The 27,138-nt window shown below is 48.0% G+C and overlaps 1 protein-coding gene and 1 long non-coding RNA gene across 3 annotated transcripts; one reads left to right on the top strand and one right to left on the bottom strand.

The window, feature by feature from the left end:
* Positions 1–803: 803 nt before the first annotated feature.
* LOC128775268 (uncharacterized) lies at positions 804–7,323 on the bottom strand. Of its 2 annotated transcripts, none has more exons than XR_008419902.1 (3): positions 7,214–7,323; positions 5,350–5,447; positions 804–1,008 (listed from the first exon to the last, which is right to left on the bottom strand). It is a non-coding gene; the product is annotated as an uncharacterized LOC128775268 (long non-coding RNA). The 2 variants fall into 2 exon arrangements; XR_008419903.1 differs by lacking the exon at positions 7,214–7,323 and adding an exon at positions 6,701–6,912.
* Positions 7,220–25,368, top strand: SDR16C5 (short chain dehydrogenase/reductase family 16C member 5). Its single transcript, XM_019421291.2, has 7 exons — positions 7,220–7,331; positions 11,058–11,404; positions 15,296–15,427; positions 17,875–17,974; positions 19,993–20,137; positions 21,038–21,163; positions 22,868–25,368. The coding sequence occupies exons 2-7, from the start codon at positions 11,072–11,074 to the stop codon at positions 22,959–22,961; spliced, it is 930 nt and encodes a 309-aa protein (XP_019276836.2). The 5' UTR covers positions 7,220–7,331; positions 11,058–11,071; the 3' UTR covers positions 22,962–25,368.
* Positions 25,369–27,138: the final 1,770 nt, after the last annotated feature.

Genomic DNA, 27,138 nt, shown 5'->3' with positions numbered 1-27,138 from the left:
CATATACTGGAGAGGATAGACAAAAACACAAAGCCTGTAAAAGGCAAGAGGGTTGGCTGGGAACCATCCGCACGAGCCCAGAATCCCAGAAAGTGTATCCTGCCTGGAGAGGGAGGGGGGCACCCTAGACACCGTGTGTTGGGGCCAGGATTTATATCCTCTGTGTTACCTCCACTGCCCAACAAATCTAAGCCAAATAGTGGGTTTAAAATGCTCCAGACAGAATATATTGGGGTGATGGGAAGCACCCCAGTAATGCAAAACTGTATAAATTTAACAAAATTAAACTGTACACTTAAAATAAGTGAGCTTTCTAGCGTGCAAATTGCACCTCAGTAAAACTTTCAAGGGTGGAGGTTGGAGGAGGGGGCGGACCGCCTGCCTAGCTCCTCATCCTGATCACAGAGCCACCATCAACAACTTCTTCTAGAACCAATACAGGAAGTTGATGCCCTTCGCCGCTAGTATTCACACTGATCAAAAGTAGAATCAAAAGGGAAAAAAAGAGGGGCGCCTGGGTGGCTCTGTCGGTTAAGCATCCGACTTCAGCTCAGGTCATGATCTCACAGTTTGTGGGTTTGAGCCCCGCGTCGGGCTCTGTGATGACAGTCCGGAGCCCGGAGCCTGCTTCGGATTCTGTGTCTCCCTCTCTCTCTGCCCCTCTGTCTCTGTCTCAAAAATACATAAACATTAAAAAAAAATTTTTTAATAAAAAAAGGGAAAAAGAAATTCAAGATGCTCACGCTCTGTCTCTGTCTCAAAAATAAACATTAAAAAAATTTTTTAATAAAAAAAAGGGAAAAAGAAATTCAAGAAGAGAAAGGCAAGATAAAAAGAGGAGAAAATTTATGTGTGCCGTGAGACATCGGCTGTGTTTGAGTCGCCTTCCAACATGTTTAAGCAACCGAGGCATAACAAACCAGGTGAAATCTGCATAAACTCATTACCATAAATTCATGATCGCTCAGTGATGGGTTCTTTTGAAAGCTCTTCAGAGGTGATAACGACCTTGGAATAAATAGGGGAACAAAAATAAACATATAGCACTGCTTCTCTTTGTGTTTTTCCAGGAGGGGCAGATTGGGGAGGCTTTGGCTCTGAGCCGGACCCACCAGAGAAATGTCATTCACAGCGATATCCAATCGTGTCTCTCCAGAGCCGGACCTTTCTGAAACTTCTCAGTTTCCTTGAAATGTGGTTATTTCCCCAAGAAGGTGGCAGTACAAATGCCACACCCCCCTCCCCGCCTCTTTCAACGCTTGGATTAATTATTCTTCCTGTTTTTTGTTTTTGTTTTTTTTTTGGGGGGGGGGTGCCTTATTCCTGGGTGGTGTTCCTCTGCTCTTTCACGTGAGTCGCGTGTACCTGTTTCCTGCTTCTGGTCCAGCTTGCACTGCTCCCGTCTTGTCATGGGACAAACCAAATCTACCTTTAAGCTAGGTCTGTGCTGTTCTGAAAATGCTATAATCTCCTTCCACCAAAATCAAGACAGCATTCCCCAAATAATACATTTTGGTAAAACTACTATATTCTGAACGTGTCATCAGGTGACTAGATTTCTTCCACTATTTTGCAAAGAAATCCCCAAGGACCATGTGTTCTTAAAATGAGTCCTTTTTAAACAGAAAATATGTACTTTTGTTTTTGAGAGAGAGAGAGCACGCAGGTGGGGGAGAGGGGCAGAGGGAGAGAGAGAAAGATCTTAAACAGGCTCCACACTCACTGCACACCCCAATGTGGGGCTCAATCCCATGACCCTGGGATCATGACTTGAGCTGAAATCAAGACTCAGAGGCTCAACCGACTGAGCTACCCAGGCTTCCTGAAAGTATGTACATGTTAATCATTATTTTGGTTTTTGATATTATAAAATAATGCATGGCATTTATACAAAGTCTAATAATACGGGGGCGCCTGGGTGGCTCAGTCGGTTAAGCTGCCGACTTCGGCTCAGGTCATGATCTCGCGGTCCGTGAGTTCAAGTCCCGCGTCAGGCTCTGTGCCGACAGCTCAGAACCTGGAGCCTGTTTCAGATTCTGTGTCTCCCTCTCTCTGACCCTCCCCCATTCATGCTCTGTCTCTCTCCGTCTCAAAAATAAATAAACATTAAAAAAAAATTAAAAAAAAAAAGTCTAATAATACGGAAACATCTATCATAACATGAGAAGCCTCCCTACATGCCTCTCACTCAATTCTGTTCCCCTCTGTGGTAACCACTGGGAGTGGTTCTGTCTGTACTTACACACACACACACACACACACACACACACACACACACACACACAGACACAGAGTCACACGCTCACAATGTACTTCGGTTGTATACAATGTACACCATGTAACTTCAATGGAGTAATTCTGTACTTTTCGTTCACTTAACACACCCTGGAGATCTTTTCCTCATGGTAAAGATAGTTCTAACTTCATTGCCTCTGTCCACTTCCTAGAATTCTGTTAGGCAACTAAACCATGAATAAGGGAATAGATGGGCATTGAAGTAGTTTCTAATTTTTTGCCATTGCAAATCAGCTTCGGTGATTCTTAGACTTGAAAGAGAAGCATCACAAGGCACGACACTCACGGCCCAGTTGCCTTCCACGAAGGGTGTGCCAGCCCATGAGAATGTCCGTGTTCTCACGTGCTCACCATTCCTGGCGCTTTAGCTAACTTTTTAATATCACAGGATCGATGAATGAATAAAAACACTATTCCTATTCAATTTGCATTTTCCTGAATATCAGGAAAATTTAGCACGTTTTCAGAGGTCTTCAGTCATTTGTATTTATTTGCCTATGAATTGCCTGCGCATTTCTTTTTAAGTTTGTAACTTAAGGCTAGTTAGTTGACACACAGTGTTATATTAGTTTCAGGTGTACGATGTAGTGATTCAACAATTCCATACATCACCCACTGCTCATCACGACCCATGCCCTCCTTCATTCCAATCCGTACTTAACCCATGCCCCTACCCGCCTCCCCTCTGGTAGCCCTCAGTTTGTTCTATAGTTAAGAGTCTGTCTCGTGGTTTGTCTCTCCCTCTCTCTTGAACCCCTTTGCTCATTTGTTTTGTTTCTTAAATTCCACTTTTGAGTGAAATCATACGGTGTTTGTCTTTCTCTGACAGCCTTATTTCACTTAGCACCATACTCTGTAGATCCAACCGTGTCACTGCAAATGGCGAGATTTCATTCTTTTTTCTGGCTGAATAATATTCCATCGTATATACTGCCTCTGCATTCCTCCACCCATTTTTCCGACTGCCTTAACTCCAATTGGCTTCAAGAAATGCTATCAAGTATGGCTAAGTATCAATTCTTTACGTGAAAATATTTTCTCCTACTCTATTGTGTGTCATTTTACTTTGCTCATGATATTTCTTTGCTGTGCAGAAGTTTACATTTTTTATGGAGTCAAAGGAACGATTGATGGGATTTCCTTGCCTAGCCCCAAATTACAAATCGATTGTCCTATATTGGATTCCAAGACTGTCGTCTTTTTGTTCTTACGTCAAGACTCTAATTCCATCTGGATGCCCCACGTTCTATTTCCATTGTCTGGGTTCGTTTACTGAATGCGAGTTACTCAGGAATTCCATTGAGAAGAAGGGCCCCTTTCTGCAATGCCTTCCCCAGGTGTGTTTTTTTTTTTTTTAATTTTTTTTTCAACGTTTTTTATTTATTTTTGGGACAGAGAGAGACAGAGCATGAACGGGGGAGGGGCAGAGAGAGAGGGAGACACAGAATCGGAAACAGGCTCCAGGCTCCGAGCCATCAGCCCAGAGCCTGACGCGGGGCTCGAACTCACGGACCGCGAGATCGTGACCTGGCTGAAGTCGGACGCTTAACCGACTGCGCCACCCAGGCGCCCCCCCAGGTGTGTTTTAGGTTAAGGTGTCTTTTGCTGTGGTTTCTGGAAATGGAATCCATCTGCTTACTAAGTTCTAGTTAGTCCTCACTGGTAGTCCCTTTCTTTCTTTAAGCACTATTATGTTTTTATTCACATTTTTATATCTTCCTTTTCATTTCAATGGAATCTTGGAAGAAAATAGGATGTAAGTGCATCTCTCAGTCTGCCATCTTGAATGGAAATGTCTGTGCATGTAGGCTCTAAACAACATTTTCATTGGGAAATACAAATGTGTACATAATGGAAAATTCGGTAAGTACAAAAAGACACAAAGGAAAAAAATTCACTATTTAAAAATGATACCTTGCTTTGAAAGCTAACATTGTGTATTTTCCTATGCCCTTAAAAAAACATGATTTTATTTTTTCAAAAATGGCTGTGAGTACTCCCATTTGCGCATATTTGCCAGAAACTAATGGTCAATTTGCTTTTTTAATGACATACTTATTTCCAGAAGAGTAATACAGTACAGTCAAAAGTCTCCTTTCCAACCCATGACTCCCTTCCTGGAGTTAACAAATGATACCTGATTATTTTGTAAAGATAAAGTCCCATTGGTAGAATTGGGTGAGAAGCTATTTACCTTTCCAGCTCTTGAGACATACTGGTTCTCCAGAAATGTATAAATCACATCACCCCTTTATGAAGGCTTGCTCTTTTTTCTAATATTTGTTATTTTGGGGGGTTTGGGGGTTTTTTTAAGTTTATTTATTTATTTTGAGAGAGAGAAAGAGAGGCAAAGAAGGGAAGGGGCAGAGAGAGGGAGAGACAGAATCCCAAGCAGGCTCCATGCCGTCAGCAAGGAGCCCAATGCAGGGCTCGAACCCACGAACTGTGAGATCATGACCTGAGGTGAAATCGAGCATCAGACGTTTGACCAACTGAGCCCCCAGGTGCCCCTAATATTTGTTATTTTGGAAGGCAAGAAACATTCTAATATTCATTTTGCTAAGGATGAAGTTAGAGCATGTTTTCATATATTCATTAGCCTAGTCTACATCTTTCAGCGTTAAATGGGCTTTTCCTAGCCTTTGCCGCAAAGAACCTTTTAAAAATACTTTCTCACCTCTCAGGCTTATCGTCAACGCACTGAGTTTCCCCCACATCAAGTAAAATTGGATTGGGGTCTTCTCCAAACACGAAGGTCTCCACTTCCTTTAATGAAGATACCATCAGTGAGACTGCCCAGTGCTTTCCATTCATATTTGTTTTAATGAGATTTCTAATAATGCTCGCGATTTCTTTCCCGAGGTCTACTCTGAACTTCTCACCAGAAAGTAAAGTAACAGCCCAGAATTTTGTCCAGAGAAAACACGGAGAGTACGTAGGCTGGTGTTTTCCACTGGCTGCCCATCTGATTTCTTACAGGCAGGAGGTGTGCTCTGAAGGCCGTGACCCATTCGTCTGGGCCAGAGTCCACTGCCACTCCCTGGTATCACTCACCTCCACATGTTGGCCCATTCTGTCTCCGAAGCCTGGAACCTCTCCTCATCCAGGCTGGCCCCTATCGTCCACACGCCATGGGCACAAGGCGTATATGTCTATCATTAGAATAAAAAAACCATCAGAGACCAGCCTTGAAAACTCCCTGAGCAGACAATACCAGTGTCGTTATGAAAGCAAAACTGAATTTCAGCTTATTTTGTAAGACTCCCTTGACCTGGGTTCTTTCTTGCCTATACCTCTGACAAAACTCGAACTGTTTCCCAAGGTTGGTATGTGGTAACCACTGACCCAGTTTCCTATCATTTAAGAAGATTCTGACATTACAACCAATCGCAGCGAAGAATAAAGTCACTGCGTTCTCACTATACAAGCTGCTTTAGTATGACACTCATTCCACGTCTTGGTCTGTGTGTGTTTCCAGCGTGCAAACTTTCTGGTGTGTGCGCAATAAGCTTTGACTAATTGCTGGTTCGGTGATTCGCTGGTTTTATGCCTGTTATTTCTGAACTTTCGACACTATCATCCATACATGTGCGGTTCAGGAATGAGTCTCCCCATCGCTCCGAAAAGTTCTGCCGTTCTCCAGAGCCATACAGAGTCTTGCACGGCACATACCCTCATGCGATCATTACAGAGCTAAAACCAGGGCACCCCCGGCCTGCCCCGTTCACCTTCAGACAGCACAGCTAGGCAAATGCTTTCCCCAGCTCACCGCAGCCTACAGAACACAAGTAAGTAACCTCCTGCGTGCTGAAATGACATTCAAGGCTCTTCCCTGCACCTGCTTTTCCAGGCTCATACAACCTAGTGTTCCTTCGTAGGGAAAACTGTGCGGTTCTTTCCACACCCAACTGGCTAACCTGCTCTCCTTTTGAGCCTTCACCACTGACGTGTGTCCCACCCCACCCTGGGTGAATTCCAAATGCGGTCTTACCCTCACTCCCCGGTTTTCCTTCAACACCCGGTAACTCACTGATATTTCAGCTTCTTAGGCCACCCAACAAACTCCACCCTACATAATAAAGCCTTTCAGCAGTGATGTGTGCGGTATTAGAGGGTTATCTAATGTTAACTGAACATCTTTTTTTCTCCACGGTTGCATCATTGCTCTATCTTCTAGATCTTTGTACACACAGGTGTTCAATAAACAATGGTTGGGCCAGAGTCCATTGTTGACTTTTTCTCAACCTCATCTCCTTACACTTGATCTTAGCCAAAAGGCCGAGAAGCCATCAACCTCATCTCCTTAGAACCAACTTCGCCCCCGCCTACTTCTTGGCCTCCTGCCAGTGCCGCACCCACTCCTGCCCAGCACCCCACTCCTTCCAAGCGTCTCTCCCACACCCACCTTCCTTACAGCCACAGGTCCAGAGAAGCTGTCGACCTTGACTGCAGGAGTCAGATTCTGCTGGAGAACTCCGCATCTGTGCCCCGTTCTGCGAGGCGCAGAGACCTGACCTGGCTCCCTTCGGGCAAACCGCGTCGCCCCCCCACCCCGCCCCCCCTCCAAGGACTCTGCACCTTGCCTCCTTTTTGTTCTCTAACACAACGGTTCCCACCCTTGGGACTGCTCTTTGGAAACACTTGGGGAACTTTTTCCGTGCTGATACCTAAGCCCTTTCCAACCCAGAAATTCTGACTTCATAATCCAGGAGGCAGCCTGGATATCGGAATTTTTCGACACCCTGGGATGATTCTTCTCTTCGAAATCCGCCGCGCGTCCGGCCACGGCGACCAAATAAATGTCCGGCCTGTACATCTGGCCGCCAGGGGGAAAAGGCAGGAAAGAAGGAGCGCGGGCCTACGTGGCCTGCGGGAGCCCCCGGCGGCTCCACCCACTGCGCGGGCGCGGCTGACCTACCCTTGGCCTCGGGCCAGCTGCGGGAATAAACCCCTGAGCCTCGCCCGCCGCGAGCCAGTGAGGCGGTGCGCGTAGCAGGGACTGCTTCTCCGCGGACAGCGAGGGCAGCGTGTCCCGGGTGAGTTACCCGAGTCCTGATCCGGGGCCAGGGCCGGGCAAGACCTCCACGGGGACGGGGCTCCGCGCCGCGCCAGCGCCAGCGCCCGCACCCGCACCCGCACCCGCGGGCGGGAACGCTGTGACACCGTGGCGGGAGGGGGGTGGCGGGTAGGGTGGTCGGGTGGGGGAAGGGCGCGGGCAGGTGAGCCGGAGGGAGCGCCCCTTTGTCCCCGAGATTCAGACTCGCGAGACCCAGAAGGAAGGGCTGCTAGCGTCCCCTCCCCGTCCCGGAGCAGAGGGCGGGATCCGTCCCTGGTATCCTCTTCCGTCCACGCTGCCTTGGTCCCCAGCTCTCTGCTGCTCAGTGCGTCTGCCTCTCCCTCCCCGCCGCCCCCCCCCCCCCCCCCCCATTCATCCCATACCTCTTACCGGAGCTCTTTGCTGCCTCCTGGGCTGGGAAGAAAAAGGCACCTGCTCACATTGCCCCCAAATAGTTAAGCCTACTGTGTTTTGTTTTTTTTTTTCTTTTTGAAAATAAGCTCTGGGGCGCCTGGGTGGCTCCGTCGGTTGGGCATCCGACTTCAGCTCAGGTCACGATCTCACGGGTTCGTGAGTTTGAGCCCCGTGTCAGGCTCTGTGCTGACAGCTCAGAGCCGGGAGCCTGCTTTGGATTCTGTGTCTCCCTGTCTCTCTCTGTCCCTCCCTTGCTCTCTCTCTCAAAAAGAAATAAACTTTTTAAGAAATTTAAAACAGTATATAAAATAAAATAAGCTGTCTATACCCAACGTGGGGCTTGAACCTACGACTCTGAGATCAAGGGTCGCCGGCTCTAACCGAGCCAGGCTCCCCCAGTTAGTTCCGCTTTTGAACCAAGTGGTGAGAGGCCGTGGGATGGAGACACCAAAGAGGTGTCTATAACCCGATTACATTCAATATGCTCTGTAACTACATAAGGCACAGTCTTGACACTGAAACCGAACCCCGCGTTTACTTTTGTTGCTAAGGATACTTCCTATAACCATCCTTTGTTGTTATGACCAGGGATTATAATTCACATGCCAGCAGGAAGTCAGTCGGAGCTCTAGCTCAGGCACAGGCATTTTGCTGCTGTTACGTGCCTGGCTTTGTTCTAACAAGGCCCCCACATGATGAGCTTTAGGAGTAGAACCGGAGATGATGAGTAACCTGCCGGCAGGTGCTGAAATCCAGCCCAATCCCTCTTGCCCCACCCCCACCCCATGCACCCTGGAGGGAGCCATGTGCAGAGCAACGAGGACCTTTTTTTCTTTCCAATTGGCTCAGAAATTTCATAAGAGATCATCGTGGCCATATTACACACCCTATTACTTTACCTGTATTAAGTCTTTTGACTTCCACACATGCCCCCATTGGTGCCTGCTGTGGAATCCCCTTATTTAGAAGAGGAAACTGAGGCACAAGAGATAAAATCATTTTTACCAAGGTTGCTGAGAAGTCAGTGGCAGATCCAGAATTCCAACGCGCACTGTCATGTTTTTTTAATGTTTATTTACTTTTGCGAGAGACAGAGTGCGAGCAGCGGAGGGGCAGAGAGAGAGGAAGACATAGAATTTGAAACAGGCTCCAGACGCTGAGCTGTCAGTACAGAGCCCGACGTGGGGCTCGAACTCACAAACTGGTGAGATCATGACCTGAGCCGAAGTCGGACGCTCACAACCGACTGAGCCCCCCCCGGACGCCCCCCAGTGCACACTTTAATCTCTACACCTCACTACCTGTGCAGATCCCCAGCAGACACCCTAAACCCCAGATGCCCGGGGCAGACCTCAGGATGCCAGGCTCTTAAGAACCTAGTAAGCAACTGCCGAGACAGCAATAAGTGGTAAGACCTTGCCCCGGGTCTTAGGTCATGCCCATGTGGAGATGGTAGAGTGCTGGAGTCTAGAGCCTGTGGCATTAAGAACCTTCCCCCAGGTCAGGGGTGAGACTTCTAAGCACCCAGATGGTGCTGGAGTCCCGCGAGGAGAGACGTGGACCTCTGGCCTTTGGGCGTGGGTTTACACAGTGGTTCTCCCGGAGGGGGCATTGATAAGCTGGTGTGGGTTTCCCCCGGAAGAAGTGTTAGTGGCGACCAGGCTGCACCCCGGGGGAGGGTGCCCGGGGTGCCCTATTACTGGGGGAAGTCTGACCCTCATTGTTGTAGCTCTCAAGCCACACGCCCCGCGAGTGAGCTTAAAATAAGAGCGTGCCAACCGCCGTCTGCCCTTCAAAGCACCTTCCTTCCAAACCGCGCAGGGCCTGAGACGCCCAGTCAGTCATCCAAAGGCGACTGTGTGAAAATAAATGTGAGCAAAGACGGCGGAGACTTTGAGGGCCATTTCATCCAAAGCCTGGTGAAACCAGCACCCCGCCACATCCATGCCCCCTACCGCCAGCGCTCTAATTCTTTGGGCCGTGTTGGACACACAGGCCAAACCTTCCTCGAGCCTCAGGCTCCTTCCTCCCTCTGTCGGTCAAGCTGCTTCCAGCTCTCTCTACCGCTGGCCATTCATCAGTTGACTACTTGCTCCAATGCCACCTTCCGGCAAATCCCTCCTGTTGCTTCTTCCCCAGCACCCGGTCTAAATCAGATCTCCCGTCTACTCTCCATAGCACCCTGTCATTCTTTATTTATTTGGCTCAATGTCTGTTTCTTCAACTAACCCTTTGCTCGTGAGGGCAGAGATCATGGGAGGCTACCCACCCCCTCAGCTCCAGTGCCCAGCATCAGACCTGCCCGGCATCGGTGCTCGGCGGACGTAATAAATGAACTCAGCAGGCCCTGCGCTAAACGGCAGCCAAGGCCTTGGGTGAACCACATCCCCATTCGTTGTGATCTCCAGCTCCATCCGTAGAATGAGACAAGAAACAGCAATTGAGCCCCCAACAATTTCCTAAGGGTCCCACCATGCCCCAAGCCCTGCTGTCGATGAACCTCTCCACCCATCGTCATGAGCCGTGACTAGTCTGTCCTCCGCCAAACTGCAAAACAAGTGACCTCCTGCTGTTCTTTAATGAAGGACACCTCCTCACCTCTTCTGTGCCTCTCAATCGGGCACCCCGTTCAGGGAAGCTTCCCACCCCCAGCACAGTAGCCCCCCTGCTACACATGTCTTCTCACACCGTAGGAAATAAGACCTACCCTTCTTTCCCAGCGGGTCTTTCGTAAAGCATCATGTAAACTCACTCTCACTAACGTGTGAGTAACTGATAACAGGATGTAAGCCATGGCCCTGTACGAGTGACAGGGCAGGCCTTCTATTCATTCAACAAACCTATCGGGTGACTTCTGGGGGAGCAGCACTCTGAACCCGAGTCACATGATGACGTTCCCAAAGCACATATCGTGGGCCAGCATTGCACTCAAGCACATGATGCAGCCAACAGGGCTTTTGTGATTACTGTTAAGAAAGGTTAACTAGGAGAAATAATTTTCTTCTTCTTCGGGTCAAATGCTGACACGGTTACAGTGCCTGGGGAGTGAACATTTCTGTCCTGTACGGCACTCAGATGTGTGCCCCGCTTGGTGCTGCGAATGAAAGTTGGCCAAGACGCAGTCCCTGTGGGCCCCCTGCCCTTTCTAAGTTCAGAATCTGCTACCAAGAGAGAAGCTTCAATTACACAGCCAGTTTCTTCCACCATCTCAGAAAGCTTGCGCTCCACGTAGATGGCGCACTCAGAGGGAATGGTCCCCGAGGTCTTTACGTGGGTCTCTCTTTCTCTGTAGGTCTCAGCCACAGCATGGCTTCCAACCTGAAGTTCACCAAGGAATTGATCACCTTCTTAGGAAAAGCAGTGATTGCTCTTCTGGAGACCCTGGTTTTCACCTTCATCCCCAGACCACGGAAGAACGTTGCCGGTGAAATCGTGCTCATCACCGGTGCTGGGAGAGGACTGGGAAGGCTCTTGGCCCTCAGATTTGCCCACCTCGGATCGGTGCTGGTCCTCTGGGATGTCAACAAGGAGGGGAACGAGGAAACATGCAGGATGGCTCGGGAAGCCGGAGCCACAAGAGTCTATGCCTACACTTGCGACTGCAGCCAAAAGGAAGAAATATACCGAGTGGCCGAGCAGGTAGGTGTTGCGTCTCGCCATCTCCCGTGGGCGGTGAGCTCTCTCTACAGATTCGCTCACGTGCATCCTTCTCTTTGTCTCAACCCCTTGCTCAGTGCGGATTTGCCTGTCTCCAGCATCCCTTTAATTTAAAAAGTATCGGGGAGTGGGAACGAGGATTTTTGAGAGGTCACTGTATACAATATACCATGCTAAGCAGCCCATCTATATTGTATCATAATCTTATAAAGTGAGGTCCAATATTATCTTCATTTGACAGATAAGGAAACCGAGGCTGAGGGAGGTAAGCAGCTCACCCAAGAAACAGCTAACAAGTGGCAAAGACCGAGCTTGGCCTTGAGTCTGTTGACTCCAGCCAGAATACACCCATTACACACCAGGCAATACGGGCTGTGCTTTCCCCTGTTACAGTAGAAGAGGCAGGGGGCAGCCCCTTTCTTGGAGGGAAAAGGGGGCACAGAGATCTTGAACAATCTGCTCAGGGTCCCGGAGCTAGCACGTGACTAAGCCAGGACTCGACCCCGTTTCCTGTCTGAGTTTAAACCCAGCTATTTCCACCACACCACAGTGCCTTTCACGTGAATGTATATTTCGCCTAAATAGTCATGAGAAAAACAGAATATTGTATTCATCCCAAAGACCCTTGACCACAGTTGCTCCTTAGGCGGTGATACCGCTGCCCGTGCAAAGAAGGCTGGCAGGACGTCACCACTCCAGCAGGCAACGGTAAGGGTTTCCTTAGTGCGTGGAGGCACATAGTCGCACGATGGCTGCCTCCTCTCCCTCATGAGGATTTCCGTCCCCTCGCGTCGGCATGAGTACTCCACACATCACTGTCCTGGGCCGCCCTTGTGGCAACACCCAGAATTCCCCAGTTTAGTGAGAAGGAAGGAACCCGCCACGTTGGAATGTTCTGGCACAATCTCTAGGCCCTGAGTCGAATCCCCTTTGCTGCTTCCCACCTCACTGTCTCCTGGTAAGGTTGGCAGGTCACCGGCTGGTGGGTGTGCTTTGAAGTTTTGTTTCAGTTTTCCGCATCGGTAACTGCAGCCTCCGTCGCAGGCAGCCCGGTACAATGCGGGGACCCAAACCTGACAAGCGCGCGCCTCCCTCGAAGCACAAGTATGTCTCTGCTATTGCTGAGCTCACAGCTTCACCCCTGGGCACTTAAAGCACCGATCCCCTGGCATGTTCACTCGCGCCGACTGCAAACAACTCCTCTCAGCACTTCTCATGTTTACTTATTTTTGAGAGAGCGAGAGAGACAGGATCCGAAGCGGGCGCCAGGCCCCGCGCTGTCGGCACAGAGCCCTACACGGGGTACGAACCCACGATCCCACAAACTGTGAGATCGTGACCTGAGCCAAAGTTCAGTGCTTAACTGACAGGCGGGCACAGCTTGTGTGGGAATGTCACTAGACCTGTCAGCCGGGGTCTGTGGCCACATTCTTACAGTGAGGAGCGTAGTGATTGCAGAAGAAGGAAACTAGTTAAAAACTAGAGTCGGTGGCCTTTACCTTAGATGCTACCCTCTGTCTCTTGTACACGATACTGACAAGCTTACTCTCATCCCATGGGTGAGCATTTTATTAGGCTGTCATTGGTCAGTAATAAATATGTAAGTCACATACAGTTAAACCTGGTCCCTTTGGCTCTAATGTGGCAGGGGCTGAATACTCATGATGTCTTTCCAAGTTTAATTTAAAGGGAGAAAGCAGACTTTGGAACAAGAGAGTCCTTTAAAAGAAAAAAAAAAAATAGATGAAGATCAACCTATATGCTAAATAGATAAATCAATAGGAAGGAAGGTTATTCACGTGAAAAATCTTATCACGGATGCTTAGCCCCGTACATTTAAAGTATGATTCATAGAGATATAATTTTCATATACTGCAAAGATACAAGCCTAAATGCCATTTAAGAAAAAAAATTTAATGTAATTAATTAATTAATTAATTTAATTTTTATTTAATTTATTTATTTTTGAGAGACAGAGAGAGACAGAGCATAAGTCACCGGTGGGGGAGGGGGGTGCAGAGAGAGAGGGAGACACAGAATCCAAGGCAGGCTCCAGGCTCTGAGCTGTCAGCACAGAGCCCAATGCGGGGCTCGAACTCATGGGCCATGAGATCATGACCTGAGCCGAAGTCGGAGGCTCAACAGACGCAGCCACCCAGGCGCCCCTGGAGGCCATTTTGAAATTAAAGTCGGATGTTTATTCGGTCAAGTGTTTGAGAGCACGCTTGATCTATGTGAGAGGCCACAGTGGACATACATGCCCCTGTTTATTTCCCTTGGATGTCACTTCTAGCCTTGCCAGCCCTGACTCTGAGCTAACGCGTCAGCCTCTAATGCTAGTACTGTCTTCCGGTCCACAGCCCGGACCAGCTTTTCTTTTTTTCTTTCTTTTTTTTTTTTTCAGTTGAGTGTAGCTGACACACAATGGCACACTGGCTTCAGGTGTCCAACATGGTGACGTGGTAACACTGTTATGGGTCACGGCCCACTCACCACAGGTGTGGTGTCACCGTGCAACACTACCACAGTACCATTGGCGACATTCCTCGCGCTGTGCCTTCCGTTCCTGTGGTTTACTCATTATTCCGTGACCGGAAGGCCGTACCTGACTCTGCCTCAGGTAGGGCTGGTTGTGGCTAGCCTTGACAGCCGTTCAGCTTGAACTTGGTGACGTATTTTAGCTACTCTCCAAATAAAACTCTAATTTAGATTGTTTTGGATGCTTTTATCTGAAAACTCTACCATGAAGCGTGAGCTTTTCTTAGTCTGTATTTCGTCCTAAGGTTTTTCCCTAGGCCACCCATCTAGTTGGGTAACAAATAAATACCCAACACATCAGCCTCGTTGCTAGGACCCACAACCTCAGATGACAGACAGCCTCAGGTGGTGTCAGTAATATGCCCCCCTCTGTGCCGACTGCACCCATATACACAGGTGCACACATGCGCACACACACACACACACACACACACACACAGAGCTAGAGATGTGAGAGTACTGCGTGAGCTTCCTGTTGAGCATGGGGCACCTGCAGCCGGTGGCTGTCGCTGACCTGGGGACAGAGGCCCTGCTGTGTGATACAGATCACAGTGATGAAATTCAGAACACAGAAGGGAGCAGAGGGGCACCACCCTCTCGCGTGGCCAATCCTGGAAAATCCCGTGCTCACTTCTGCCAGTAGAGCCAAGATGACAAGCTAAAGATTCACCGTAAGCGGAAGGCCCCAGAGTCACACCCAGACATTTTATTTCTGAAATAAAAGTTACTGAGTGCCTACTCGGGCCGGCAAATGGAGCCCATTCAGATCCTCTCTTGACACATCTTAGCACCCAGAAGCCTGTGTCAGGGAGAAGAAAACCAGCCCACTGGCCCAAGCAGGACAGACAGGTTCTGCGCTGTGCCTCGAGTGTAGAACGTGTTTAGGAATTTTGTGCTTCCTCCACACCCTCCTGCTCCGCCCCCCTCTCAGTGTGGGCTGGGTCTTAATTTATATGTCACGCCTGTAATGCCTTATGTCCTGTCACAGTGATTGAACTCACCTGCTACATACACAGAGCCTGCAACAAAGCGACTGATCGCTTAAGTATGAGGATAGCTCTAACCGCTCTGTTAAGGCTGACGACCCTGCAGTGTTGGAACCGTCCTAAGAAGGGGGGCGTGGAGGGGGGAAGAAATGAGAAGACAACCATCAGACTTGGATCTCTGATGCTCTGCAAACTCAGCAAGGGAAATGAAACGTGCTTTGTTTGCAAAAGACGTAAACCCCATCTGTGTTAACAAGGATAAGAAGCGTCTAAAAACTATGGGAAAATTAAACTTCGATCATGTAAGGAATTACTCTATGGGTGGTGTGGCTCTTGTTACTCAATTCAGGTTAAAAAAGAAGTCGGCGATGTCTCCATCCTGATCAACAATGCCGGAGTTGTGACAGGCGGCGATTTCCTCAACTGCCCAGATGACCTGATAGAAAAGTCTTTAGATGTGAATTTCAAAGCGCATTTATGGGTAATTATTTTTTCGTCTCATAACAAATATACAGTTACTCGGAATTTAGACGTACTTCCTCTTATTCTCTTACAATTGTATTCACGTGTAAATAAAGCACAGTCTTCTCGGTTTTAGACTCCTGATCCAAATTAGCCTGCACTTGCCTGAGACCCTGCTCAGGAATCTTGCAAAGACACAACTTTGCCCATGTCTTTACTATCATTTATCGATCGCCAGCCTATCCTAGGCACCTCCTGCGTAATCCTTGATACAGCTCAATGAAATAAGGGATCAGAGGAGTTAAAAGATTTGCTCAAATCTACACAGAAATGACACCACATACATGACCAGGCTGACCTTATCATTTGCCTAAGTTGGAACTCTTTTGAAAGTGGAGGAGGTAAAAAATCTAGAAATAACAAAAAATAAAATAAAATAAAGTGGAAGAGGGCATTATTAATAAGCAGGCATTATTCAGGTCTATTCTGGGCAAACCAAGAATGGCTCAGTATCCAATCCAACACCTGGCTCAGTATCCAATCAAGCAAAGGAAAGTTTCTTCCTGTAGCCTCGGTGACATTAAAGGGCACAGCACAGGTACCATGGACGTTAAGGGGCACAGCTCCTGATCTTCAGAGGTGATGGTCTTCCTTGCAGAAGTTGTGTTTTCCTGGTCTTTGCTGAAGCCCGTCTTGCCATGCCTCTGCACCCACTCACATGCCCCGGCCTGCCTCTCCCTGTTCCTGTTGCCCTGGGTGGCCTCTCTGCTGGGAGGGAGTATTTGCTGGAGACTCCTGAGCTCCCCTCTCCTCACGCTTTCCCACCTGACCCCCCACCCAACTCCCATGTAGTGGCCTTCAAATGTTATTTTTCTGTCCCCTGGTTTCACCAAAAAGCATCCTTGCGTGGCGGTATTTTTGGCATTCTGTATCGTTTCCAGGAGAAAGATGGAAACATCCAGAACTAAGCGGCCGCCACGTTCCTTCAGGAGCTACTGCAAGTGATTTATGTTACCCTGTCCCAAATGTCCCTCTCCTTCTTTAGAATGAAATGAGATTATTCAGCCAGAATGAAGATAAAGCCATAATCTCATGTTGGGTCCTTTTTCCTCCTCTCTGTTGTCCTTGGTCTTTTCCTTCTCTCTCCCTCTTCCTTTAGTTGTCCCCACAATGCTGGCGTGTCCCTGCCCCACATTAGCCTCACTCTTGACACTCTGTCTGGGCAAGTCTGCATACATTCTTTGAGCCTCTGCACGGAGCAGGCACTTACTTGCTAGAGGGTCAGAGAGCTCATGGTGACCATGCTCCCAAGGGATGCGTCCCCAGGAAGAAGTGACTCACCTCAGACTGTCGGAACTCAGGGGGCTTTTTATTATGCTGCACTGTTGGCTCATTTTGTTTTTCCACCTCTCCCTACATGTTAGTTTCTTTCTGACACTCATTGCGATGCACGCAAACGTTCTTTGACTTTTATAAGAAATCCCTTTTCTCATATTTATCCGTATTACTCACATTTGAAAGTAAATATGAAACATAAATTCATGTAAGTATGCAGTTATTCCTGTTTAATGAATTACTTTTTTGTTGTAGAATATATCTTCTATCAAAGCTCATTTCTCTCTCCTTTACCTTCTTTCTTTCCAGGTCCCAAATCAAAAGTGAAGGTGTTCTGTAGTACTGAGACACAGCATAGGTCCTCTTTTTCTAGCATATTCTCTTTAATGACATGACATACAAATAAGAAACCATTATTCAAAGAAGTAGAGATGAATTTCAAGACGAAGTGATGTTTTTATTTAGTTTTTTAAGTTTATTTATTTTGAGAGAGAGAGCACACACTCACGCACACACACACGTGTGTGAGCAGGGGAGGGGCAGAGAGAGGGAGAGAGAGAATCCCAAGCAGGCTGTATGCTGTCAGTGCAGAGCCCGACTCGAGGCTCGATCCCGTGAACCATGAGATCACGACCTGAGCCAATATCACTTAACCAACTAAACCACCCAGGCACCCCGAAAGTGGAATTTTTAAACCAAAGCCAACAGCGGTGTGTCTGATGAACAATATTCAGAAAAATTTGAAATTCAAACATGACCGAAGTTGGAGGAGAAAGGCAATATTAATCTGAATAATCATGTCTCCGAGTACTCTTACTGGTTTATGGATTGTCCCCACCATAGTTCAGGCTGTCCTGTACAGCTTCAATTACTGTCTGAATAGTGTGTTTTTGAAAGTCAAATGTGAGCAAAATGTAAGTCTGAATAAATTATTTTTAATAATATTAGAACTGCCATCAGAAAAATATTGATTTAAAGGTTAAACAAGTTAAGAAGCTTACTTTCCAGATGTTTAAATTTTTATATCCCCGTGCCTTCAGGTATTTTTATGAACTTAAAAGACTTTCCTCGTCATACAGAAACGTCTGAAAAAAAGTATAAAAGGTTAACAGTCTTCTTTGCCTTTCTTAGACGTATAAATGCTTTCTACCTGCTATGATAGCTAATGATCATGGCCATTTGGTTTGCATTTCAAGTTCAGCTGGATTAATTGGAGTAAATAAACTGGCAGGTAAGAGAAATGTAATATTTTGCACTCACAAACTCTTTTATAACTTGTCTTACTCAGCTCTGAATAATCAACATTGACCTCAGGTACTAATGATAAAGGGGAATAAATCAAGAGATATATTCCACAAGGTAAGTGGTGGAGAACACTGTGCCTCAAAACTGCCCATCAGATATGCTTACACAAACTTGAACTCTGCACTTTGGGATCGTTGGGTCCACGCAATCCCCTGGAATGAAAAAAAAAGAGAAAGAGGAGTGCCTGGGTGGCTCCGTCACTCAAGCGTCTGACTCTTGATTTCAACTCAGGTCATGATCTCACAGTTCACGAGATCGAGCCCTGCCTCAGGCTGTGTGCTCTGTGGAACCTGCTTGAGATTCTCTCTCTCCCTCTCTCTCTGCCCCTCCCCTGCTTGTGCCCCCTCTCTCTCTCTCAAAATAAATAAACATTTAAAAGAGAGAAAGAAAGAGAGAGAGACACCTGACTGCTAATTTTTTTATACAAGTGGTTAGCATAGTCCCCCCCCCCGCCAAATCCCCCTGGTACTGTTATCAGGATGGTGAGGAGAAGCACTGGGCCTTCGGAAGTTTCCATCGAGCGGTCCCCTTCGGCTGTGGGTCTGGAGAAAGTTTCTCCAGCCCAAGAAACCGAAAATCAACCTCTCTGCTTTTCCGCTGGTTGAAGACTCGCGGCTCAAGACGGTGCACAGCGGTCTTAACACAGTTCGAATCGGTTCCGCGAACCGGGTTTTCAGAACCACTGGCCACCCCAGATGCTACCCGTCTACACACACCTCCCTGAACACAGGACCTCCTTTCCTCCAGCCTCCTTGGAATCCACCGCATTTTGTTATTACCTCACGGGTCTTTGGACTCACACGGGGCTGTTTGCAGCTTCTCTGAGTCCTTTCCCTGGCACATCTGTCTAAGGATGCAAGACCGTCCGGCACCCTGTTCACCTTAGGAACGTGTGAGCTTTTTGTAATCCCCACGGTGTTCTCTTGGCTCCCCGGCAGCAGAATCCCCAGGCGTGCCATTTAGGATCCAGGCTGCCCGAGTCCCGGGCCATATGGGCTCATCTGAATCTCAGAGATCAAGGGGCTCAGTGAACCGCATTTACACCAAATGACTCAGAGGACCCTGGAAGCTGCTTGGGACTCCCCCTCTCCCCTCCCCTCCCCCCACCGGCTAACCCGTGGCCAATCTGGGGACCCGAGTCTTGCTGGTTGCGGTAGCTGCTTTCCCTCCAGAACAACGATGAACAACAGGTTTGCCCCTTCTGATTGTGTGAGGAAAAGGAAAGTCAAAGTCTACCGAAATGCCTTTTCTTCTCCAAACGTTTCCACGCCTCGAGTTCAAAATCTACGTTGTTTTAACGTTCCCTGGGTCTAGCTTGGCCATCTAGCACGATGAGTAATTTCATTCCTCTGGAGTGAGTGTAAACCAAAAGCCCACCAAGGACGTGAAGGCCACTTCCCATTCACCCTGCATCTGCAGGATGCATAAGAGGTAGGGGTTGACGTTCTCCAGAAGAGTCGGAAGAAAGAGTCATAGTTAGGAAAAAACTTGATCTGAGGGTCGTGACCCACGTTGATCTCTTCAGCCTGGACTCTACCTCCTGTATTATTTTATTTATTCTTACGTGTGTCTCCCCGCCCTGATTGTGTTGAAATTCTTTGGGACGGGGACTAGTTGCACATGCTGTGCCCTGCGTAACAGCTAGCGGAGGGTCTGACGACCCGTCGAGGTGAAAGTGAAAGTGAAGTCTAGCATTGTGACCCTCCGGAGGCACCCCCGAGCCCCGCTTCTCCGGGAGGGCCCTTGGTCCTTGTCAACCAGCCTGGAAGTGACAGCGTTCCTTCCCACTCGCCCCTCGCTTGCTGCAGTGGGCACAGACCAAGGCCATACAAACTAACTCTGAACTTGTCCCATCCTTTGTCGGTATTAGTGTTGGGAGGAAACCTCGATGTAATGCCGTTTGAAAACTCCAGTATAGACATCGGTGTCGTTTGCCTTTTTCAGATTACTGTGCAAGTAAATTTGCAGCCTATGGATTTGCTGAATCTGTATTTATAGAAACAATAGTCCAGAAACTAAAGGGGGTCAAGACCACTATTGTGTGCCCATTTTTTATAAACACTGGAATGTTTGAAGGTTGTTCTACTGTGTAAGTACGTCCTTTGATTTTAAGAAAAACTACATTTTAGGGGGGGCGCCTGGGTGGCTCAGTCAGTTGAGTTTCCGACTTGGGCTCAGGTCATGATCTCACAGTTTGTGGGTTTGAGCCCCACATTGGGCTCTGTGCTCACAGCTCAGAGCCCGGGGCCTGCTTCGGATTCTGTGTCTCCCTCTTTCTCTGCCCCTCCCCCACTCATGCTCACTCTCTCTCTCTCTCTCTCAAAAATAAACACTGAAATTTTTAAAAAATAAATAAATAAATAAAACTACATTTTTAAAAATGATGGACCACCTATTTTATTTTATTCTATTTGTTAATGTTCTTTAAAAAGGTATTCAGATTCAGCCTGATCTATAATTGGTTTCAGAATTTTTTTCTTTCTTCAGATGTCTTTGTGTTGAAGATACTGAGTTTACTGTGGATGCTTTCTCAAGGCTGGGTCCAGCTCCTACCACCCCTGGAACCGGACCTACCCCCCCCCCCCCACACACACACACCCCCACCACCATTCCTGGCCTCACTCTCTGTCTGCCACCAAACTCTGTCCTGCCCCCTTCCCTGTCTCCATGGAAAGACTGAGAATCACTGAAGGGACACAGATGCCCAAATCTGCATCTCATGGAGATGACGGGCAGCTATTTAATATGGCTTCACCTCGCTGCATATTGTGACCTGAGTGTATGAGTTAGAATCCTCTTGTGCCATTTCAAATTAAAGTTGTTATTATCGTGTTGATAATAAAGCAGTAAATCTAGAAATAGGTCAAATTGGCAGGGAAAGAAGCAAGCAATAATGTCTTATAATCTTTCTTATCCCTGATTTGTGAGATTTATTGTTATTAATTTATTAACTTGGGCTTTTTTGTTTTTGCTTTTTTTCACTCCCTAGCCGTCCTTTTCTGTTACCGATTCTGGAACCAGAATACGTGGTTGAAAAGATAGTCGATGCTATCCTGAAAGAGAAAGTGTACTTATATGTGCCAAGGTTTTTATACTTCGCAATGGTTCTTAAAAGGTAAAGATATCACCTTCCTATGACTTCTCTAATAAGCCAGTCAATAACTTATCCCCTACCAGGAGGGGCCACTGAAAAACTGTCTGTTAAAGGACTGATCTTTGATCCCTTCATTGTGTCTATTTGCTGACATGATCTCAAATTCCCATAGTTGGCAGTGTTTCCCCGTGAGAGTCTAGAGAATGCAATTGGATTCTTCCCGCCCTCTTAGTATTGCATTATGGTCAAAAAGAAGTGTATTTCCTGAATGATCTGTGGACAGACTGAAGTGATTTTTTTTTTTTTTTTTTTTTTTTTTTTTAAGGAGAGATGATTTTTCTTGTGGGCATCGTAGAATAATCGTGTTGGAACAGATAGTGTGTCCATGCTTCCTCGAGGACAGAGCCCCAAAGTTAAGGCCAGATAATAAGCCAAACATTTCAGGAATCTGTGGTATGGGTAAAGCTGGCAGTTGAAGGATAAATTTGGAGTATAAGATGGTTAAAAAAAAAAATGGGGGGGGGGGGGCGGGAAACCTGAGAACGTAACGACCTCTCGGAAGCACAAGAGAGCATCCTTGCTTGTTCTCCCTGCCCCCCATTGGGTTTCGGTGCTGAGACTCCCCATTGGGTTTCGGTGCTGAGACTCCCCATTGGGTTTCGGCGCCGAGACCTTCAGCGGCACTTTGTGGGCACGGGACCCCAGTTACAGGAACCGTAATGCCATATTGCTGCGGCTACTGCCGATCCCCACTCCCTCCATTCATTTTCTGGACTGTAACAGGTCATCCAATTACACTCCCCCCTTCCCCCCCCCCAGCCCCGCCCCCAGGGAATGTGCTTCCTGCTTTGCAAGGAAGCACATTCCATTACTGAACCACTCCCCCGCCGTGGCGTTGAAATCTGTGTTGTTTTAACGTTCCCTGGGTCTAGCTTGGCCATTTGGCGCGATGAGCAATTCCAGTCCTCCGGGCAACGGTTGCTCATTATATGAACGTAGATATCACGGCTGGCGGCCATCGTCCCTCTTGCCTAAGGAAGCGCCTTTTTCTTTGCAGCTCATTGTATCTGCTTTGTGCAACACCCCGATATCATTCCTACATCCTTTTGCTGGCCAGGCTTCACTTAGCACAAGAGTGGTACTGTGCCTGTGCTATTTAGTGTACCTCCCCTAGCTCTGCGGTGTGCCTGTCAGGGTTGACGGGGTCTGTGCTCTGCTAGGAAAGGTGAGCAGGGGTGGAGAAGGTGAGCAGCCCTCCGCTGGATATTGCCAAAGGTCTGGAGACCTATTACATCTAATCCTCACAGGAGTCCCAAAAAAGAAAGATCGATGACTGGTTTCACACCTGTAGGAACAGGCTCCAGGGCTAAGTCATGTGCCTGAGCTGGCACATAAGTGACCGAGCTAGGACTCAAGGCAGGCTCGTCCAAATCCGCCAGATTTCCCTGCTTCCCAGCAATCATTACATAGCGCAGTGGAGCTTTGGACACTGACATGAGGGGGGAGACAAGTGAATGCAAATAAAGCGAGGAGAGGTAGAGAGACTCCGGGCAAGTGTCCTCCCACGTAGTAGACAGATCCTGGGTGGCCCTGAAGCATGCACACGAATGTGTGCCTATGCCAATGACTTCAGCTACAACAAGTCAGTGACACTGCACTTCAACTGAACTGGCAAAGGTGCTTTCATGGTAATAACCGAGGAACCTTCTCTTGTGTTCTCTTTAGTGTCTTGCCTGTCAAGATAGCGTTGCTTCTGTCTGACTTTATGGGCGTCTTTAACATAATGGATGGCTTCGTTTGCAAGAAAAAGAAACACTAAAGACCAGCTCCACGGCCAATACCATCCGATACCCAGTGGTGCATGATGCTTATTTCGATGGAGAACAGCATTTTTGTCCAACAGGATGTATCTGGAACCTACAAGTACCCTTCTTTTTCTGTTATCTAGACTCGTATTTTCAACTGATGCCTTTGCAAATAATGTTGCTATCTGCTTTTTGGCTAGGTTATTCTTTTTTTAATTAAAAAAAAATAGCCCGTTTTTGTCAAGTCTGCTTGCAACAGATGGGTAAGAAAAATAATCCTCTCTCTCACGAACTGCCCTTCACTTTGGTCACGGGGGGAGGTGGCTCAAGTGAAGCAGGGAACTGGAGTGAGAGGTGAGGAGCATGAATGAGTACAGTAAAACCTTGCACTGCAAGTAACTTGTTCCGCAAGTGTTCCACAAGATGAGCAAACATTCCTAATAAGTTTTGACGTGATAAAGGAACGATGTCTTGCAATACACGTAGTACGTGACAGCGAATGTCACGCGATCGCGACTTAGCCAGTGGTTCTGGAAATTCGCTTTGAGGTACAAGTGCTTTCGATTACAAGCACGCTTCCGGAACAAATTATGCTCGCAAACCAAGGTTTTACTGTAGATTGCTAGAATGCCCTCTTTACGGAGGACACAGGGCTCTGGGTTCTCTATCACCCTGCTCTCAGCCTTGGCCTTTTTGAGCCTATGCCACCAGGTGTAGGACAGGCCAGCCTGCCGTGTCCTTCTTCCCAACACAGTCACACCAACGCTGACTGCTTAATGCCCTGCGTGCTCACAGACCAAGTGGCAGTGCTGCTGAGTGTACATCAGGAGCCACTGTGTCAGGAAGCCTTCCTGCACATTCCCTGAATGAACTTGGGAGACAGTGACTCTAGCCCAAAGTCTACACAGGAGCACATTTTTTTCCCTCGAAGAGCTCAAAGAATGGTTGCTTCTGACTCTGAAAATGACATTGCTACTGAGCTAGTTTAACTGCTGCCTGTTAGTCCAGAAAACATATCCATGTGGTTAATTTCAAATGTTTAATTGAGCGCTTCAGGTTGGGGTTCGTGTTGTATTTTTCCACAGAACGGGCAATTCTACGCGTTGGTGTTCGTCGATGCTGCCTTTATCTCAAATCTGTTGTATTCTTGCAGCTTAATGGCCTGGCCAACTGCTCTCATGATTTGGATATTAACTATAAAAGCAAGGTTAAGAAAACTGTGTTCATTACCGTATCCCTGGAACTCCTTCGCAGCCTGGGAGGGGGCGCCTGCCTCGGGAGAAAAACAGCAGCCTTTGTCTCTTACCTTCCTTTGTACGGGGAGCAGGAAAGGATGAGAAGTGCTTTGGAAGACCCCGTGAGAGTCAAAATAAACAAGTCGTGAACGTCGTGGGGTAAGATGCTCTTAGAAAGGCAGTGGTCTCAGGCAGTGTGGAATCAGTGGAACCCACTGCGGACTGATTTATCTTGAGCCGCCTGCATGATTCTGACTCTGCCCCTGTATTTCCGTTTCATTCAGAAAGCCTTAAAGAAAGGGGGGAAGGGGGGAACCTTGTTTTAGAATAATAAAAGCAATAGCTAAGGTTTCATTGTGCCTGGCACGAAGCTATGCGCTTTGCACACATTGTTTCGCTAAACAAGCCTGTCACACCATTTCTCAAAGAATAATAAAGGTATTTGGGGTATGCCAAAGAATAAAAGGCATTTTATTTCACAAGAGGGACATCCTACTCAACTGCAGATGTGTATTGAGCGACTCAAAAGGCCCTCTTAGCCTAACCAGCTAATGTTCCAAATCCTTGCTTAACAAGGTTAATTAAGAGAGAGGCACAATATCGCTCCTATATTACGATTCCAAAAGCGTATATTCTAGGGGCCTGTCTATTTAGCTGAAGAATAAAGAAGAGACTCGAGGGATTTAGGAGAACAAAGGTCTGGGGTACAGCGGGCAGCCACCACATCGTAACAGCATTAACAGCAATTATTTCTAATTGGAGTGCATCTTGGCGGGACCTCTACAAAGGCCTGAAATTCAATTGTGGTTTTACAGTACCCATAAAATTGTCTAAACAAATTCAGATTTACTTGAAGAGCTCATATGAGAAGAGAGCGCATGTAAATGAGAGGGTTCCAGAGGGTAATGTGCACCAAGGTGACCTAATACAACGGGGAGCAAGTGTTCTCACTTGAACCGGGTTTCGTACCGGCCGTCGTTTGAAATGGAGTCCTAATGAAGCCGTGATCAAGAGCCCAACACGGGCGCAACCCTTGAGAAAGGTTCAAGGACGAGAGCTGTACCCCAGGACCGGGCACTCTGCCCTCCAGGATGACGTCATCTAGCGTCCCATAGTCCCCACGCTGCTCAAGAACCGAGAAGAACTCGGTATTCTGAGCTTGGCTGGATAAAAATAGGTGACCGTGTCCTTTTCCTTGTTCATTTGGTGATGCAGTAGGAGTCAGCTCAGGCTGCCGCGCAAAATTCCACAGACTGGGTGGCTTCGACCACAGAAATTTATTCTCTCGTAGTGTTAGAGGCTGGGAAGTCCAAAATCGAGATGCCAGAGAACACTGTTTCTGGTGAGGACTCTCTTCCCGGCTTGCAGACGGCCTCTTCGCACTGTGTCTTCACACGGCCCCTTCTTCCATGTGCGGGCACCGAGCGAGACCTGTAGCTGTTCCTCTTCCTATAAGGCTACTTATAGGTCACTACTCCCCTCACGAGGGCCCCCCTGCCTGATCGGATCTGTCCTTGATTGCCTCCCCAAATCTCCATCTCCAGGCACCCCCACACTGCGGGTTTGAATGAATTCGGAGAGATGTAAACAGTCCATGCCGATGCCAAGATAGAAAAGGAACTCCAGGCCATGAGCGATCTCTACGCTCCCACCGCGTCCTACCGCTGAGGGGGTCGCAGTTTGTCAAAGGAAAGCAGTTCGAATCTTGGAGGTGGAGTGAATTGGAGGTACCTGAAACACAAAGCAAAACTAAACCAATCCCAAGCTCTGAGAGTCAGCCCTCGAGAGAAACATGACCAAGAATTGGGGCCAGCCGACCACAGCCGAGGCGACGCAAGATGCCCCAGGCAGAATGGTTCTGTGAAGAGATCTTGGGGCGGCCCAGGCACCTTCATTTCCAGGATAGTGACCTGTCTGGGGTTGATCCAGACACCCCCAGCTCGCTCTCCACCCCCCCCCCCCATCACTCACTCTTCCCCAAGGGTAACCGCTCCTACCTCACCAAGAAAGTTGAATCCGACAAGTACAAACTCCCTCAGCGACCCAAACCAATATCTTCAGGGGCATTTCTTTCTGCCTCCACTTCCCCTCTTGTCCTTAGCCTCCAAGGAGGCAGTGAACCCGCTTGGGCTGACCCTGTGGCCTGTGCCCTCCACCCAGAGCCTTCCAGGGCTTTCTTGGAGGCACCTTCTTGCACACCCTCAACCTCTCCACCAAGAGTTGCCCCCCGCATCCCGTAGGCACACTAAACACCATGCAAAACTTCAAAATAATAAAAATAGGGGTGCCTGGGTGGCTCAGTCGGTTAAGTGTCTGACTTCGGCTCAGGACATGAGCTCACGGTTCGTGAGTTCGAGCCCCGCGTCGGGCTCTGTGCTCACAGCCTGGAGCCTCCTTCGGATTCTCTGTTTCCATCTCTCTCTGCCCCTCCCCTGCTTGCGCTCTCTCAAAAATAAATAAACATGTTAAAATGTTTGTCTCTCTCAAAAATAAACAAACATTTTAAAAAATTGTAAACAATAAAAATAAACTTTACAAAAATCTCCATCCCACTGGGGCAGCAACTCGCCCTGCTCTCCTTTAGCAGCATCATTTAAAATGGAGCCCAGAGGGATTTGTCCATCTCCTCTCCTCACGTTGGTTCCTAAGCCATCCAGCTTCCAAATCCAACAGGGATCCCTGGGGATTTCATTCCTCATCTTATTTTACTTCTCATGATGATATTATTAACCTCTCTGCCCTTGGCCTTGGTATCCTCAGCCTACTGGCCTCTTCCACTGCCCACTCCTTAAATTATCAGTTTCTTCAAGTTTCTGCCCTTGGATGCCTCATGGTGTAGATGCCCTGGGGACTTCTAACCACGCCCATTACTCCTCCTCCCTCCCCCACACCCCCCCACCCCCCTGCAGGGCTCCGTCCACGCCATCCAGACTAGAAACCCCGGTGCAATGCTCTA

Source organism: Panthera pardus, unplaced genomic scaffold (genome assembly GCF_024362965.1).
Source record: "Panthera pardus isolate Hobbes unplaced genomic scaffold, ASM2436296v1 HiC_scaffold_7, whole genome shotgun sequence".
Classification (NCBI taxonomy): domain Eukaryota; kingdom Metazoa; phylum Chordata; class Mammalia; order Carnivora; family Felidae; genus Panthera; species Panthera pardus.
Note: the sequence above shows the minus strand (reverse complement) of the source record. Positions and strands in the feature narration are given on the sequence as shown.